At 43.7% G+C, this 16,259-nt stretch overlaps 1 protein-coding gene across 1 annotated transcript; it reads right to left on the bottom strand.

Moving 5' to 3' along the window:
- Nucleotides 1–8,138: 8,138 nt before the first annotated feature.
- SPBR_01347 (uncharacterized protein) lies at nucleotides 8,139–10,763 on the bottom strand (the record flags this gene model as incomplete). The annotated part of the gene is made up of 1 exon (XM_040759658.1): nucleotides 8,139–10,763. One exon carries the CDS (start codon nucleotides 10,761–10,763, stop codon nucleotides 8,139–8,141), a length of 2,625 nt encoding a protein of 874 aa, XP_040619001.1.
- Between the last annotated feature and the right edge of the window lie 5,496 nt (nucleotides 10,764–16,259).

Here is a 16,259-nt window from a genome sequence, read left to right as displayed (position 1 = left end):
CATGTTAAAGTATAGGCGTTTAACGTTATACGAGTTTCAAACCAGTATACCACAAAAGAACAACGAAACAATACATGGCCAGTCTCGGAGAGGAGGAGAATGTCATCTATCGCGAGCGATAGTCACAAAATAAAGGGCTAAATGGTGAACATCACAGTACGTGAGCTTGTCGGGAGTCGCTGCAAAACTTAAAATATCCCAGCAAGTACTCCGAACAAGGTTACTTCATACGACCATGTAGATCCGGTAGCAGTCTCTCGCTTGTATGCCAAATTATGTACGTAGAACTCTAACGATAACGAGAAATTAAGAGAAGTTACGGGGTAAAGTACACTCTTGTTGTGATACAACACTTCCGGGGCACTGAGACAGGACATGAACACCCACAAGACCTACAATAACATTGCTTCGAGTAGGAGGAGATCATGCAGGTTGCGAGCAAGATACAACCTTCATGACGCTCAAAATGCCAGAAAGGTCGTTTATTGATGCGCAATTTCATTGATTAAGCGAGAAAGCAGGAAGCACAAAACCGCCTCTTGGCGTGGCCTGCATACAATGCCCGCAAAAGTAGACAGACCAGGCGCGAAGAGGGTCATAAGGGGGTCATCATGGAAGTGAACAAAGCAAAATGCGCAGATTAACGGCCGAGAGGCAGCCAAACGACTACAATATATGCAAATAGATCACGTCGCAGGACAAGCAAGAAAATAAGTGATGTAGAGTAAATATAAAGAGACGGGGCGTACCAGCAAGCCCAAGCAAGGATATCCCTGCTTGGAAATGCTCGCCGCGTGACATTTAGAGTCGTGTACGGACCACCAGCGAGCCGCCCGAAGCGAGCCCCCAGATGTAGTGTGACTTCACACAGCCAGTCGACAGGAAAGACGAGGAGGCAGTACTGTAGGGTCGCCTACATGCATCAACTCGTTTCTGTGAGTTGACGTGTGCGGCCGTTTGTAGATGCCGTTCATCGAAAATAATTTTTATTACTATTTTTATTCTTCTGCGCTTTCTTCACCGCTTGCTATTTATGATCCGGGGGGGGGGGCGAATACCTGAGAACGAATTGCCATTTGAGAATCCTAAAGCATTAGTATCATCGCTCCCAGAAAAAGGGAAATTATTTGCGAGGTTTTTATATTGGCATTTTATGGCCTTTTTTATTTTTGATCTCGGGTTTCTTCGGTCCTAAACTATATGTATCCTCATCGAGGTTAAGAAAAAAGAAAAGGATAGCGCGGCGGAGTGACTAAGTGATCATCTTCGACAAGCAGTAATAGCTGTTATCCAAAGAAAGCCAGACTATATCGAAAGAAAGCGGGCATTTTCTTAGGCAATTTACATACAACTGCGCATCGAAGCACGGCACTGCGCCATGCACGATGTAGCTTAGGGGATCGGCGTAGACGTTTTCCGTCTTAAGAAAAAAGTCATTCGTCGGAAAAGTCGGGGAGAAAGTGCCAAACGCATCTTGTGCTGATGTTTTTCGGGCCTTGTGCCAAACGAGTGAAGATAATAGACTTCTTTTGGGTAGAGATCAGTCCATTTCGTTGTGTGGGGGCAATGGATTTCCTCATTGACCATGTTTTCACGTCGAAAACAACCAAAAAAAAAAAAAAAAAAAAAAAAAAAGAAGGCGAGGCAATTATTACCAGAAAAATAAAAGTAAATGCCCAAAAATGTGTCTTGACTTTAATACAGACTCATCTGTGCCAAAGGTAAATCTATGCTTTCATTACAAGTCTCGCAGATAGCATGAGCCGATTATGGTAAGATATTTCTATAAATTAAATATGGAGGCACGGGGATAAGAATACTAAAACCGTATCAACAAAGCCGCCAAGCCACCAAAGCCAGCTTTGCCAAGAACAGCAATGGCAAACGAACAGCCACAATTAAATGTAACGAAAACGAAAACAGAGAAGCCACAGGGGTACGCAACGCAACCTCGGGATTCCAGATCACGTAGTATGGTGTGTCCCTTTGAAGCAGATCTTGCAGTTGCCCTTGTCCGCCGTTTTTGTCTCTGTTCATTTTTTTTAAAAAAAAAAAAAAGAAAGAAAAGAAAAGAAAAGAATCAACAAGAAAGTGAATGTCAACCAGGATATAACTATGCTGAGTACCCACTTGCCTGCGTTGCACCCTTTCTTCCGAAGGTGAACCCTGTCTCTGCAGTATGACTAGGTCTTAAAACACAGCCTGCGGGCAGACAAAATAAAGAGGAGGTGGAAGAAGTGGCAACGTCGAATCAAGATTCAGATGCACCTCGTGTGGGAAAACACACAGCGTCCTGTTTGTCTCTGCTGGGGAAGCACACCGTCTGAATCAACGACGTCGAGTCTTTGCGCCTAAGCTCTTAAAAGCAGGCACAGTATCAAAAAGGGAGGGGGGAGAAAAGAGACAAGAGAAAGAGAAAGAAAAGAAACAGACCAATTTGGACAACTATGTTTCTCTTGTTTCTCTCAGACATCCCGTGAATTACCCAAACGGGAAAGCAGATTCAAAACAAGTTCCCTGTCGCATGTTCTGTTTTGGGCCGCCGGGCACCTCAACTTATTCGTCTGCGGAGTACTGCCTGCAAGAACTAGCAAAAAAGGAGGCTCGCATCCCGCGGTGCAATAGGAGCAGAGACAGCTGGATCAAAAAATGACGACTGGGGCAGAAGGGCTGCGGGAACTGCGGGAAGGGACGGGCAGCGGAGGGCAGAAACTTTGTAAACGGCATACCGGAATGACAGGCAAAATAACGTGGAAGTGAATTGTTGCCACTTCTAGGGTCTCAGCTCCCGCAAGCTCTCCAAGGAGGAGCATGTGGCACATGCTATGATTAGAGAGCAAAAACAAGGCGAGAATGCGAGATTGTAAACTAAAAGTGAAATTCACAGAATATCCTACTTGCCCTACGGTCATTTCAATTGTCTCCGACCCTATGCCCCGGATCTCTCTACCACTCTACCTCACTACGGAGTACAGCTTGGAACGCCATCGGCCTCTCGCACCCGCTCCGTATTCCAGTTAGCATCTGCTTTTCGCTCTTCTATCTCTGGGCATACATCTAACATCAACGATGCAGATCTCGATCTATGACCTTGGTTGCCTTATATCTATTTGCTCTTTCTCTGTAGGTACAGAGAAGCTCTTTGCCAGTTAATTCCTAGCAACTTAGGAGGGATGGTAAAGTTCCAGGAAATAGCTCCAAAATATGTTATAATTTCGATGCAGGGATAGGGAAACAGGTGCAGGAAAAATGGCAACTCTCTGCCGTTGAGACACATGCATACAACTCATAGATATTCAGACCCTAACGTTCGTTCTTAAACCCAGACTAGTATTCCTGGTGCTCATTAGACAGGCTGCAATGGTGCCAGTGGGCGAGGCAGGTGGGAGTTCCTGCAAGTGTCAGAAAAAGAAAACTGGCCGTCAAGGCTGTCCACAACTAGCATCTGGTGCGCATCGATGCGAGACAAGTGGGCGAACAGCAATCATGGATCATGTGTCACCCGTGTGAATCCACCAGGGAACTAAAATAGCAAAGTTAGGATGGGATGAAACGGGACAAACTGCCGAAAGGACCTGCCAACACCTTGATAATTAGTGCTACCAGTATTGAAGAACCTCATTGCAGTATGTGTGGCCAGTTTCAGAGGCCGCCGTCAAGGCAGAACGTGAGTGTGCATGTTTTTATCCTATCTTGCCTCTTATTCATTTTTACTTCATCTCCCAGCATTCTCAAATGGGCAATAGAGACCAGCTGTACATCTGGTACAAAACGGCACCAGGAACGACAACATCGGCGATGCAAGCTCTCCAGCAAAGAAACTTCTGCAGTGTGAATTTCCGGTAGGCATACCCGAAGCGCCAAAATTGGCCGAACATACAGGCGGGCCAGAGACGAAGCCGACTTACGCTGGCGAAGGTAAAAAGGAATTGTAACAGAGGGAGGGAGGAAGTGTTCGTGAACGAAAGAGCTTGCGTGTGACACAGAACACTCTGCTCGCTTACCCTCTCTCCAGCCAAGACGCGAACGAAATACGGAATGGGCACCAGGAATACCCGCCGTGACACCGTCCGCACCACATTCACTGTCATCCGCCAACGCATGAAAAACGGATGGCCCTGTTCATCTCTTTTGTGTCCTTTTATTTGGTATCCATGTTGCCATTTGCACATCAATAGTAAAGAAACATGAACAGGTGCATAGTATATCGTGCAGGTAAAAAATCACTGCCATGATCGGTAGCCGCCAGTGGCGTAGCCCATCGGTGTCAAGAGCATCAGCTCTGCAATGAGACGGTGAGGAAGTGACACCCGTTTGAAGAAAGGAGAGATGAAAAGGGTTGAAAAGGGCGAACATATGGGAAGGCAGTAACGGACAATGCAAATAAGGCTATCCTTTCTCTGCAAAAGTCCCTACGTCCGTAAAAGAAAAAGTAAAAAAATAAAATAAAAACGAGTGGGAAAACCAGGTGTGGGTAGAGAGGGCAAGAGATGTGAGACGGGGGCAGGCGCTCTCTGGTGGCACGTCAGCCTCACCAATGGACGCACCTGCAAGAGGTACATGCACCCTTTGTTGCTGTAACCTTTCGACATCAAAAAAGTTGCCGCCCTAGATTGGCAGTCTTTTACTGTCTCATCTGCTTCCCACAGGTCGTACGAGTCGAGCGAGCCCTGCGCAACACTGCCAACCAATAGCCATTAGGGTGAGATAGAGGCGGTGACCAACAGAGGCCGGTTGCGTGAGATTGTAGCGAGCAATGAATGTACCAAACGGCCTGCCACATGGAAAACGAGAAAATGTATGAGAAGCTGTGTATGAGGCATTGATATGGTACACTGCAACGTATAGAGCAAACTAAGGCGCTGCCAATGTCTGGAACGGTGCCAGCTGGTCTCCGCCCATGTTTCTCGTGCGTTTGAGTTTGCGGATACAGACGCCCTTTTATCGACCATGTCGTTTGTCCAAATACCAAGTTCCTGGGTTCGTGGATTCATGAACGGCTGTGAATATATTACGCCAGGCAGTAGGCACGGCTGTCTTTGTATGAAACTTGGAACCACTTTCCCGGGAGCCACAGATAGATTGCGTGCTTCCGTTGACTGCTTCGTATGGTGCTAATAGAAGATGTGCAGTGCAGGTCTTGCCTTGTCCCGTTGGGTCTTGTCTGCCACCTCCCGTGTCCTGGGCCTAATCTGGGCGCCCAGCTGCAACCAGCCGATAACGTAACGCGAGATGGCGAATGACATTGAGCCATTGTTTGACTGGCTGCAGTGTGAAAGGAAAATGAGCGTGTTGCACGTCCGTTTGCTTCAGGCCGTCCATGTTGGTCCAACAGGTGGCTTCTGACAGACTTGTTGCGTTTTTGTAGCAGACCACGCCCTGTCCTTGTTTGTTGTTTTAATCGTCCAACGCGCCTATCGTCATGTTCCGTATCGAGCTCTGGACGCAAGGTGCGAACTTTTGTCACGAGGGCCCAGCAGGTGGATAATGAGTAGGTATAGCTAACAAGAGACCCGCCAGGCACTTGTCGTAAGGCGCTGGTGTTACTTTTGATCGCTACTCGTCTCTTGCAGGCGCAATTCAGTACCGTTACATCCTCCCAGGCATCTCCATGCTCGTTGACCCAATGGCAGATGGCCTGGTGATGGGATTAGGCAGGTAAACAAGCATATCCCAAGCAGGTTCAAGGGCTGGGATCGAGAAAGGGTAGCTTCCTCCACTGCACCGTGCCTGTAGCCTTTTGTCGCGACTGCAGTTGTATTTTCGGTTTTAAAAGCCAGTTGCGGGTCATCGGAGTGTCGTCCCCGCCTTTATCCTTTGCATACGGCCTGCCCCTTGTTTGTTTTAGTGCCCTTGGTGCGGTTCTGGATGTCACTTGCAGCGTCGCATTGCTTGCGTTACGAGCGCAGGACGTTGAAGCGGTCGTCCCCGCCAGTTGCTCTTTGGGTTGGCAGTACCTGGTCGGGACGAAGAACCTGCCAATTCGCTCTGTACAAGGAATATGATACTCGCGAATGTTCGTAGTACTTTGTAGGATTGCCCTTGCTTCCTTTTGGCCAGCATGTTGTGAGCTTTCCAGAGGAAAGTACTGCTGTGCCAAGCCTCGATAAAATACACAGTACCTGATATTACTAAACACGGCCTTCACCAACCTGTCGATGTGTATGTCGAACTTGTGCGTCGAAAATTATGCTGCGCCGAGGGAGGTGATACCGTACTACCGTGACTTTTTGGGTTGCAAGCGAGGCGGGCCGTGGAAATGATCTACGTCCAGGGTGCAGTTGGGATTGGGTGTGAGGCTCCATGACAGGCCAAAGGGGGAGCAAGGGAGGACAAAAAAGCGCGACGCGCCACTAGACCGGTTCAAGTTAACGGCCAGCCAAGACAGTACAACTGTCAAGAAGCCGAGCGAAAACGAAGCAAGGAGGCCTCGAAGCAAGGAAGTTAGAAGGTCAAGATGCAACCGCCACAGAGCTGGAAGCGGAGCAAGAGAAGAGGAGAAAGAAAGAGCGAAAAGGTAAGGGGAGAAGAGTAACCCAGACGAAGGAGGGAGGGAACGACGAAAGTCACAATCCACTTGGTCAGATAGTATTACTTCGTCGGACGCACCTACCTCAAGCACTTGGGCGATTCGACAGACCGCCCCGGAGACCCAACAGTAGGCACGCCTGTAATCGAGGAACCCAAAAGCGATTGCCCAGAAACAACAAGCAGATGGCAAGGATGCAGCTTTCCCAATGGGGCAGCAAACGAGGGACAAAGCGCCAGAACGGGCTCTCTTTGGCGAGGAGGGACCAGGGCGCTTGCGCCATGCGAAACAGTGCGCGGGCACAAGACCACAAATCTGCTGCACATATGCATCTGTGAACGGTAAGATGCATTCCGTCATCCGCCGGTGCACTGTATCTACCTTGTACCCCGATCCAGACCCTTCTTCCAGTCCACTGGACAGCATGGCAGCGTTGCTTATCACGACAATGGGCCTTCAGCAGCCCCGACATCGAAGAGCTTAGACGGTAACCATAACTTCCTGCATTACAAGTAAGAGTCATGATACACAGACGCTACATTTACAAAAGTATATGTCGAATGGATACCAGTACAGCGAAAGAGGGAGCCACCGGGGCCCAGCCTGTAGCCGGAGAGAGCCCCAGAGGCGAGCGCCGATCACTCAGCCCATCTTCGCCTCCTCGCCTTCTTTACGTCTTCAGCCCCTTTAACTCCTTGCCTCCTGGCCTCTCCTTTGAAGGAAAATATACGGAATACGTTTCGTAGCTTCAGGGAAACGACAGGCCACGAGGGCTTATCAAGTCTGAACGCGTCGCAATCGACGTAACATTGGATGCCCATATTTTTCCGAGTTATGCTCTTCGTTGGATGGTTGCGAAATACGGGAAATGCGCAGCGATAGGATCCGGGGGGGGGGGCAAGAAAATAGACTATGGAGGATCTTTGCCCAAGAGAGGCATATTCCTCTTGTCACCAGGGTGCCGTATTGTTGGGAGCTGATCTCGGGCCCCGTGAGATTTGCGTCACGTCCTACTTCGCCTTGTCCCTCGCCTCTGTATGCACACGCGCATTTAACCACGGGCATCGATCGGATGATACCTTTAAGACTTTGACTGTCTGTTCATGCTCATCCAAGACAACGGAATGCGGCAAACCGCAGTCATGTCGAGCGACCACATTATTCAGATGGCTACCAGGTCGTCATGTTGAGCATGCCGTCCATCAGTAAGCTTGCAAGCCCACCTCTCCGCCAGCGCCGTGTCCTGTCTTACATCGCTGTGTTCGCATATTTGGACGCCTTACAGAGACATTCGTTGCCGTTCGCTGGCATTCACCAGCACCGGGTGATGTTTCATTCCCCAGCGCAATCGCCGCATTATACCAGGTGACTTCAACGCCATTATTGCGTTACGTGAGTCTCCGTGTGCCCGTTTGCAGTTGTTACTCGGAGGACGATATGCCGTCTCGTGCCTTGTCGAATCAAGACAGCCGTGGAAGGTAGCAGGGCTTGTCACGCATAGTACAATCCGTGACTTCGCATCGTGAGACGTATTGTTCACCTTTCACTCTTTTGTCTATCAATAAATCAAGTTTCCTCCAGCATGCCTTTGTTAAGGCTGTCAGGGCATCTATTTCAGTCCCTCGAGAAGGTTCTCCAGTGTTTTCCATCCATCGCTGCCTTCCCACCACTCCTTGCCCTTGCCCATTACGCTGCGCAGGGCACTCCGCGCCTTCATCTTCCACCGTGAGCCAACTGTAGCAGCATCGGGTCCGTAATTCTCCAGTATCGATACAAGCTCATCAGTGCGGGCCACAACGTTGTCCCACGCATCGCTGTTTTCAAGCCAGTTGCGCTTCTCTTCATCGCTGACTTCGCCCGGTTTGGTCTCGGCCATCGTCGAGCCGAGCGCACCGCTGTTGGCACCGCCAACAGCCGCACGCCAGCCCTTTTCGGCTGCGTCGATAGCACCTGCGTAGTCGCCGCGCCACACACGTTCTCGAGCGACGAGCTCCCACAGCTCACTTCGCTTCGTAATCATAGGCACAAAAATGTTCTCGACCAGGTCGCAAACAGCCTTCTCCTGCGAACCCCGAGGCGGCACACCGCCGACCGGCTTGGGTTTGCTCAGTACTGACTCATTCAGCAACAGGCGCACAACACCAATGTCGATGGCTTCTTCCGTACTGCGCACGGTCAGGATGTTGCGCATGGCCAGAGTAATATCGCTGACTACCGGTGGCCGCACACGGGATGCAAGCGTCACAACATTGTCCCAAATTCTCCAGTTGTCATGTGAGATCGTGGCGCCACGCTTGAAGGCCGTCAGAGACTGTGTCAGCAGTTTCGCAGGGTCTCTCTTGGCCATCGCGGCAGCATCTTCGGCTGCCTCTGGCTCATTGTTTCCGTCCTCGTCATCACTATCATCCGCCGCTGAGAAAGGGGGCGCTGCCTCGTCCTGGTCAGCGCTCTCCTTCTTAAGCATGGTTTCGTCCCGGCGCTCTTTCATAGTCTGCGTGTACAGGCTGTAAAGGGCACTACCCAAGTTACTCCACGTCCGCGCATCCTCGCCTCCAGCAGCGCCACTCGCCGCACCAATGGCGCGGCTGAAAGCCTCGGCAGCCTCAGAGAATAAACCTAAGCGAAGATTGATGTCGCCCAGTCGGCTCCAATACTGCGAGTTCAGACGGTTCGCCGACACGGCCTTTTTATATGCATCAAGCGCCTTCTCCCACTCTTGCAGCTGTAGGTAATGCTCGCCAAGGGAGTGCTGCGCTCGCGAGTATCGGCCGTTCGATAAATCCCATGCCCTCTCGTAATATTTGGGTTCGTTCTCGATCTCTCCCAGGATACAGAAGAGTCGGGGAGCGTTAGCAGGAGGGGGATCGCGCTCGGGGCCGTCAAAATCGGAACCATTCAAAGACATAACGTCCAAATCAGCTCCGTCCTCACCACTCCTTGGTTCCAAAGAAGGGTCCGATGCCTGGAACAGCTTCCACCGGAGTAGGCCCCGTGCCTTCTGTTCGCCACCGGTACCACGACCGTTTCCATCATCGATAGCAGAGCTGCTCGCAAGACAGAGAGCGACTTCTGCCCAAAGCCGCAGTCGTTTGAAAATTTCAAGCGCGGAGATGAGGGAGCCGACACTTGCCCAGGCAAAGGCAAGCTCCGCTTCTAGATGCCACTTCGGAGGCGTAGCAAGCGCGTGGATATATCGTAGTCGGACCTGAGGTGGTGCCTGTTCACTTGGCTTGGGTGCTGGGAAGAATGATGTGGGCAGGTTGGCTTGTTTGTCGACTTGCTTTGCTTCGCCTGGCGCCGTCACTTCGATAGCCGGTATTGCGTTCCCGCCATCATCGTCATCAGTGATTTCTGTTACTACCCCAATCTGGGTCTTTGTAGCGTCTGTGACTCCTGTGACCTCTGCCGCTGCTGTGTCTACAACTACCTGATCGACCATGGCCTGCATCTGAAGCACTCCTCGCTCGACCGTGCGACTGCGGTGGAGCTCGATCCGCGAGCGTACGATCAAAGCTTGGGAGTAAATCTGCCAGTTTGTCGACTTATCGGCAAGAACACGCGATGCGTATGGTAAAATCTCCTCCAGCGTGAGAGCGTCGGCCGGAGAGAAAGCGTCTTTAAGAGTGGCGACACTGAGGAGGATGATTTGGTCCAGTGGTGACAGCTGCGGTTGATCATCAGGAGAGAGGTCTCGCAGCGAGGCCGGGATCGCGTTGACCGGGGATGGCGCTTGGTCTTGCGCGTTATTCACGTCTTCTTCGGCTGTTTTGGACAGGGCCATTCTCGCATCCGTAAAGTCAATGTTCTCCAACAGCGTGTCGTTGTTCAACGGCAGTGCCTGGGGAACAGCTGCTGCCGCCATGTCCTCAGCCCCGTCTGCCACGGTGCCCGAAATACCTGGCCCATTCGACTGGCTCATAAACGACTCCGATACAATCGCGCTTTTGGCGAGAATCACCAACTGGCTGGTGCTCTTTTCTTGGAAGCGGGTCCGCTTGCCCAACGCGCCAGACAAGACGTACTCGAAATGATCCAATGTTGACGCGGCGTCAAGAGCGGCCTGCGCCTTGGCATCCTGACCAATCATAGCGTAGATAGTGGTTTTTTCGATCAAGAACTGGACTTGGTCCTGTTGTCTACATGCTTTGCCCTTCGTGTTGATTTGCTGCTCAGTTTCGTCAAGACATCGCTGTATCTGCTCTTGTAGAGTAGGTAGGTCGTTCCACTGCGTCATCTTGTTAAAAACTGAACCCGGCCCGGGGTTTGGTTCCGTCAGAAGCTTATAGTGCCACGCATGAATGCGAAGCCTCAACCATGCCAGGGTACATTCTGCCGGGTCTGCATCCACCCCATCTCGAGCATCAGTGACCAGAGGGCCGAAGCTAGCTTCGGCGAAATGCACGAGAAACACCCATCGTGCTAGGCAAAACAACTCAATATGTGGAATGTAAGGGTACACAGAGACACCATCAATGTCCAGGCTTTGTAAACAGGCCCGTCTCAACGACAGTGGTACGCTTTCCGGCTGTTCGAATTGTGCGAGCAGCTCCTGTACTTGCTCGGACGATTCCAGAACAGGTCCAGTCACGTTGACCTGCAAAAAGGCGTTAAAAGCCGCCAGGCCAACAGGCAGCGCAACGTCGGTACTTCTTGTCAGTCCATCTTTTGTAGTATTGGACTCTACTGGCCCCCTTTTCAAAGTGTCGTTGGCAAATGTCTTAATAAAACCGTAAGCATCGCTGTGCGTAAGGACCTGTGCGTATCGACCCCTCCGTAATAGAGCACCCAGCTCCATGTTTTGCCGATATCGCGGTAGATCACTTGGCGTTCCTTTAAAGTGTATTAAATTCGATGTTGTGGTGACTTGTGCCCTCGTAGTCCGTCGTGTTCGGAACAAACTGGTACGTGAATACACCGCTTGTTGGGCGTCGTGACGTGAAAGTGAAAGTTGGATGTCTGTCTGGAACAGACTTTTTTAAGTAGCGGCCAACATCGGCGATAAGATAAGAGGGCCCAACGACTATATATTACCCATCCTAAAGTTAGCTCACAACCTTCCCCTGAAAAATTCTTACAACATTACTATCACGTGACTTCCTGTTAGTGCCACGCGTATGATTTACGGGTGACACTAACAACAGCCCCTGAACCCCTTATTCTCGCCGTCGACGACTATGGCCGCCGTCGACAATACCGTTAGGCCGGTGACCCCCGACCGTTCGTCGTTAGCTCGACCGGCGGACGGTGTTTATATAAATACACTAGTTCCGGATACGGTAACGAGAGTCGTCGTAGGTCGGTAGTTTTTTAAAACCGTTACGATTACCGTATTTTTTTTAAAGTTATTTAAAAGAATACTTTAAGTATAACGTTTAATTTTTAATCGGTTATTAAAACCGTATAAAATAAGTTATTAAATTAAAAGATTAATACGTAAATTTTAAAGAAATTAAATATATATTTTAACGACTTTTTTAAATACTTTATTATAACTTCGTTAACGTATATATATACGGTTATAAAGTAGTTTAAAAAAGTAAAGTATTATATAATTATAATTATATACGTTATAAACTTTAAACTTAATAAATAAACTTTATTATTAAATAGTTTATTAAAAGTCGTTTTAATAATAAACTCGAAATCGTTACCCGTTTTAATCGTTATAATATTAACTTTATTATATACCGTAATAATTAATTAAAGTATTATTAACTTTTTAAAAGTATTCGTTTTATAAAACGGTATAACTATTTATAAAAAAATATTTAAAACGTTACGAACGTTTTAAATTAAACCCGACTTTCGTATTATTATTACTTTATATAAAAATAAAGTAGTAAAATTATAACGTACTCTTTTTTATTAAGTAAGAAAGATTATTACTAATAACACCGATATTTTAAAAATATTTATTCGTTCGATTTACGACTCTCGTACCGGTTACGTTATAATTATAACGAACGTTACCGTTTAAAACACACTTTTCGTAAAAACGTATAAATAAATTATTAAAAACGTTTTAAAGGTTAATCGAGTCGGGTCTTTTAAAACGTAGTATAATTATATAATAAATAACGTACCGAATATTATTTATAACGTTTTTTAAACTACTTTTATTCGGGTAAACGAAGAATAAGTCCGTAAAAAAACGTACGTTAAAACTTAACGACGTTTTATATAGGTTATTAAAATATTTATTAATTAAACTTACGATAAAGACCGTTTTATTAACTAGTTTATTTATTTTATTAAAATTATAACACCTTTTCGGTTTTTTAAAATTAATAACCGTATAAAACTCGTCGTATATAAACTAAAAGTTTAACGTTACGACCTTAATTATTAATAGTATTACACTTACGGGTTTTACTCGTTATTATCGACGTACTCGTAATACGTTATACGTTTTTACGAATACCTTTTAAAACCTTATACTTAACCGTTAAAGTACGTTAATTACTTTAACCTCTCCTTTTCGAACTATTAAGGTTACTTTACTACTTTACGTCGTATAAACGGTTAATATATTCGTTTTATTAAAAAAAACGGTGTAAAGTTTAAAAACTCGGTTAACGGTTATATTAAAAAACGTAAAACGTAAAGACGGTATAATAAGTAACCTTTTTTACCCCCTCTTTTAACCTTATACCGAACAAGGTTAACTTATAACGGTAAAATAACTCGAACCTTTCGTTTAAAACCGGAACGATAACCGTCGTTTAAAATAAAACCTTAAAAGAGTCCGTTTAAAACTCGATTAATAAAAAACCGAAACGGAATATTATTTCCTTTTTTTTTATAACGTAAAAAGGTTTTTTAAAATATATTTAACCTTTTAAATACCGATTAACTTAACGTCGATATAAATAATACTTAATTAATATACGAACGTTAAAAATAAAAACTAGTCGTTTTACCCTTTTTTATTAAATTAACGGGTTAACACTTACGTAATATAATATAACGTAACGTATACGACCGTATAATATAACTTTATTTTAACTACGACGAATATAAACTACGTCGATATAATATATATATAAAAGTTTTATATAAAAACGTTTTTAAACACCGTTACGTACTTACGATACGATACTTTAATACTTACGGATACTTAAAATAATACCGAGGTAACGAGACTACGAGTTATATTTTACGTTTATAAAAACGTAAGTTATAAAATAAAACTTTATAAGTTAAATAGTTTAATTAAAGACGTTATTTAAATAAAGATTAATAATATTATTTATTTAAATATTTATTACGAGTTTAATATATACGAGATTATAAACTTTATTTTAAAGATTATTTTATTAATAGATTTCGTAATAAGTAATAACTTTAACGTAACCTTTTAATAATAAAACTTTAAAAAGGAAGTACGTATTCGAGGGTTAACGTTAACGAACTAAACGGACGTTAATAAACTAGTATTTATAAAAAAGGTTAACGTTTTAACGTATTAAAATAAGAGGGTATTCGATCTCGTTTTTTTTAATATATTATTTATTACTACGTTTATAATTAAAGACTTACGTTTTAACTTTAACTACGAAACCCTTTTTACTATTATACTCGAACGACGGTTTTAAACTAGACCGTCCTCGACGTATAACGTAACCTTAAACGTCCTTTTACGTTTTACGGACTACTTTAAAACCGTAACCGACCGACTACTAGTCGACCCTTTTTTAAATATATACGAGAACGTAAACTAATAAATAATAAGGATTATTAATTATTATACTACGGTTTTACGGGTAATAAAACGGAAAAGGATAAAGTAAGGAATACTTATACCGTAATAGTCGGACGTTTACCGTAAAATTAAACGGGACTAGTTTACGTATAATATATATTACGTTTTAAAAAAAAAAGACGTTCGTATAACGGTATTATAAAAATATAGTCCGTTTAATTAAACGTAACTATTAAACGTCCGTTATAAACGACGTTAGTTACGTTAAAGACTTATACCGAATCACCGGTTAATATAACGTAACCTTTAAAAGACGGACGTTTTCGTTAACCTTTAACGGTAAACGGTATAATACGTTAATCGAAAAGGTTAACTTATTCGTATATACGTTTATAAATAAGTTTTCGGTTATAAAAAACTTAACGGTAAACCTTTTACTTATTATATATCCTTAACCGTTATATCCTTTTTTATCGTATATTAAACTTATTATTAAAACGAAGGTACGTCGTTTAATTATAAAAGTTACGAATACGTCTTTTAAAATCGATGGTATTTTTATTACTTTTTTAAAAACGACTTAATTATATATAAGACTTATTTTTATTAAGGTTTATAACGTATATATCGACTTATATTACTTTTTATAGTAATAAAAAACGGTTAAAGTAGTTATACTCGTTAAACTTAATAAAAAAGACTTAACGAACCCGAGATTATAACGTTCGATTACCCTTTTATTAATATTTAATAAGGGTTTAAAAAGGCTCTTTATACGACGAATAACCGTTATAGTTATTTAAACGGGTATTTTTTTTTTAATAAATAAAGGTACTTTCGAAACGGTTTATTATTAATTTAATTATATACTTTACGTACGACGTATAACGGACCCTCGTTAAAAGGTAAATAGTATCGTTTTTTTACACTCGACGTATAAAAGGTTTTTAACGTACTTTTTTATAAACGTTTATTATAATAATTATTTAATTAAAACTAGTATAAAGATACGGTACGATTAATAGGTTTTTTTTTTACGGACCGACGTATCCGGGTTTAATTAAAAGACTATATTATAAATACGTATACGTTCGTTTACGACACTTTATAAAGTAGTTTATAATCTTTCTTTTTATTTATACTTTATATTACCGACCTCCTTTCGACGGAGTTAAACCTTCGTTACAAGTATACGGACGACGTCGTCCTTTTTTATATCGGTAAACACTTTAAAAATATAACTCTCTCTTTCGTCGTCGACTTACGACGTATTTTAAACTAAAGTCGTTTATATAAAATCGGTTTTATATAAGAAAAGTTTAAATTTATATACTTCGTTTACGGTAAATATAAAGATAACTTAATAGTAAAAGTAAACGACTAACTTATTATTTTACTTACTTTTTTATTATTATTTAACCGTTAAAATAAATAAAACGTTTTTTTAACCGTTCGTTAACTTAAAGTTTAATTCGACCGTAAGTTTAACTTTAAACGTTACGTTATAAAACGATATACCGTAACGTTAAAAGTAATTAACCACTTATAACACTTAATTAATATACGTTATAAACCCTCGACTTACTTTATTCGTTTTACGATATTAATATATATATTACCGAAACTACTTTATAAAATATAAACTTAATACGAAGGACGTCGTCGTTTATTTAATTAACGTTCGAAAAAAAGTTACGACGGTCTCGTTTTAATAAACCTCGACTATTATATATTATTTATTTAAAAAGTAATTAATTTAACTTATAAAACTATATTACTAATATAAAGAACCACTTTAAACGTCGTACTTTATTAAAAAATAAGTATATTTATAACCGAGACCGTTTTAAAAGTTAAATATTTACGTTTAACGGTCCGTATATACTTCGTTAATACGGTCTACTTTTTTATACAACGTTTAATTATACCGGTTATTAAACGAAGACGTACGGTCGGTTCGGTAATACCGTTATATATTATTTTATTACGGACGACGGTTAACGACTTTATTATACCCCGAATTATAAT

This window comes from Sporothrix brasiliensis (genome assembly GCF_000820605.1).
Source record: "Sporothrix brasiliensis 5110 chromosome Unknown Cont18, whole genome shotgun sequence".
Lineage (NCBI taxonomy): Eukaryota > Fungi > Ascomycota > Sordariomycetes > Ophiostomatales > Ophiostomataceae > Sporothrix > Sporothrix brasiliensis.
This window is presented reverse-complemented; position numbering and strand designations above follow the sequence as displayed.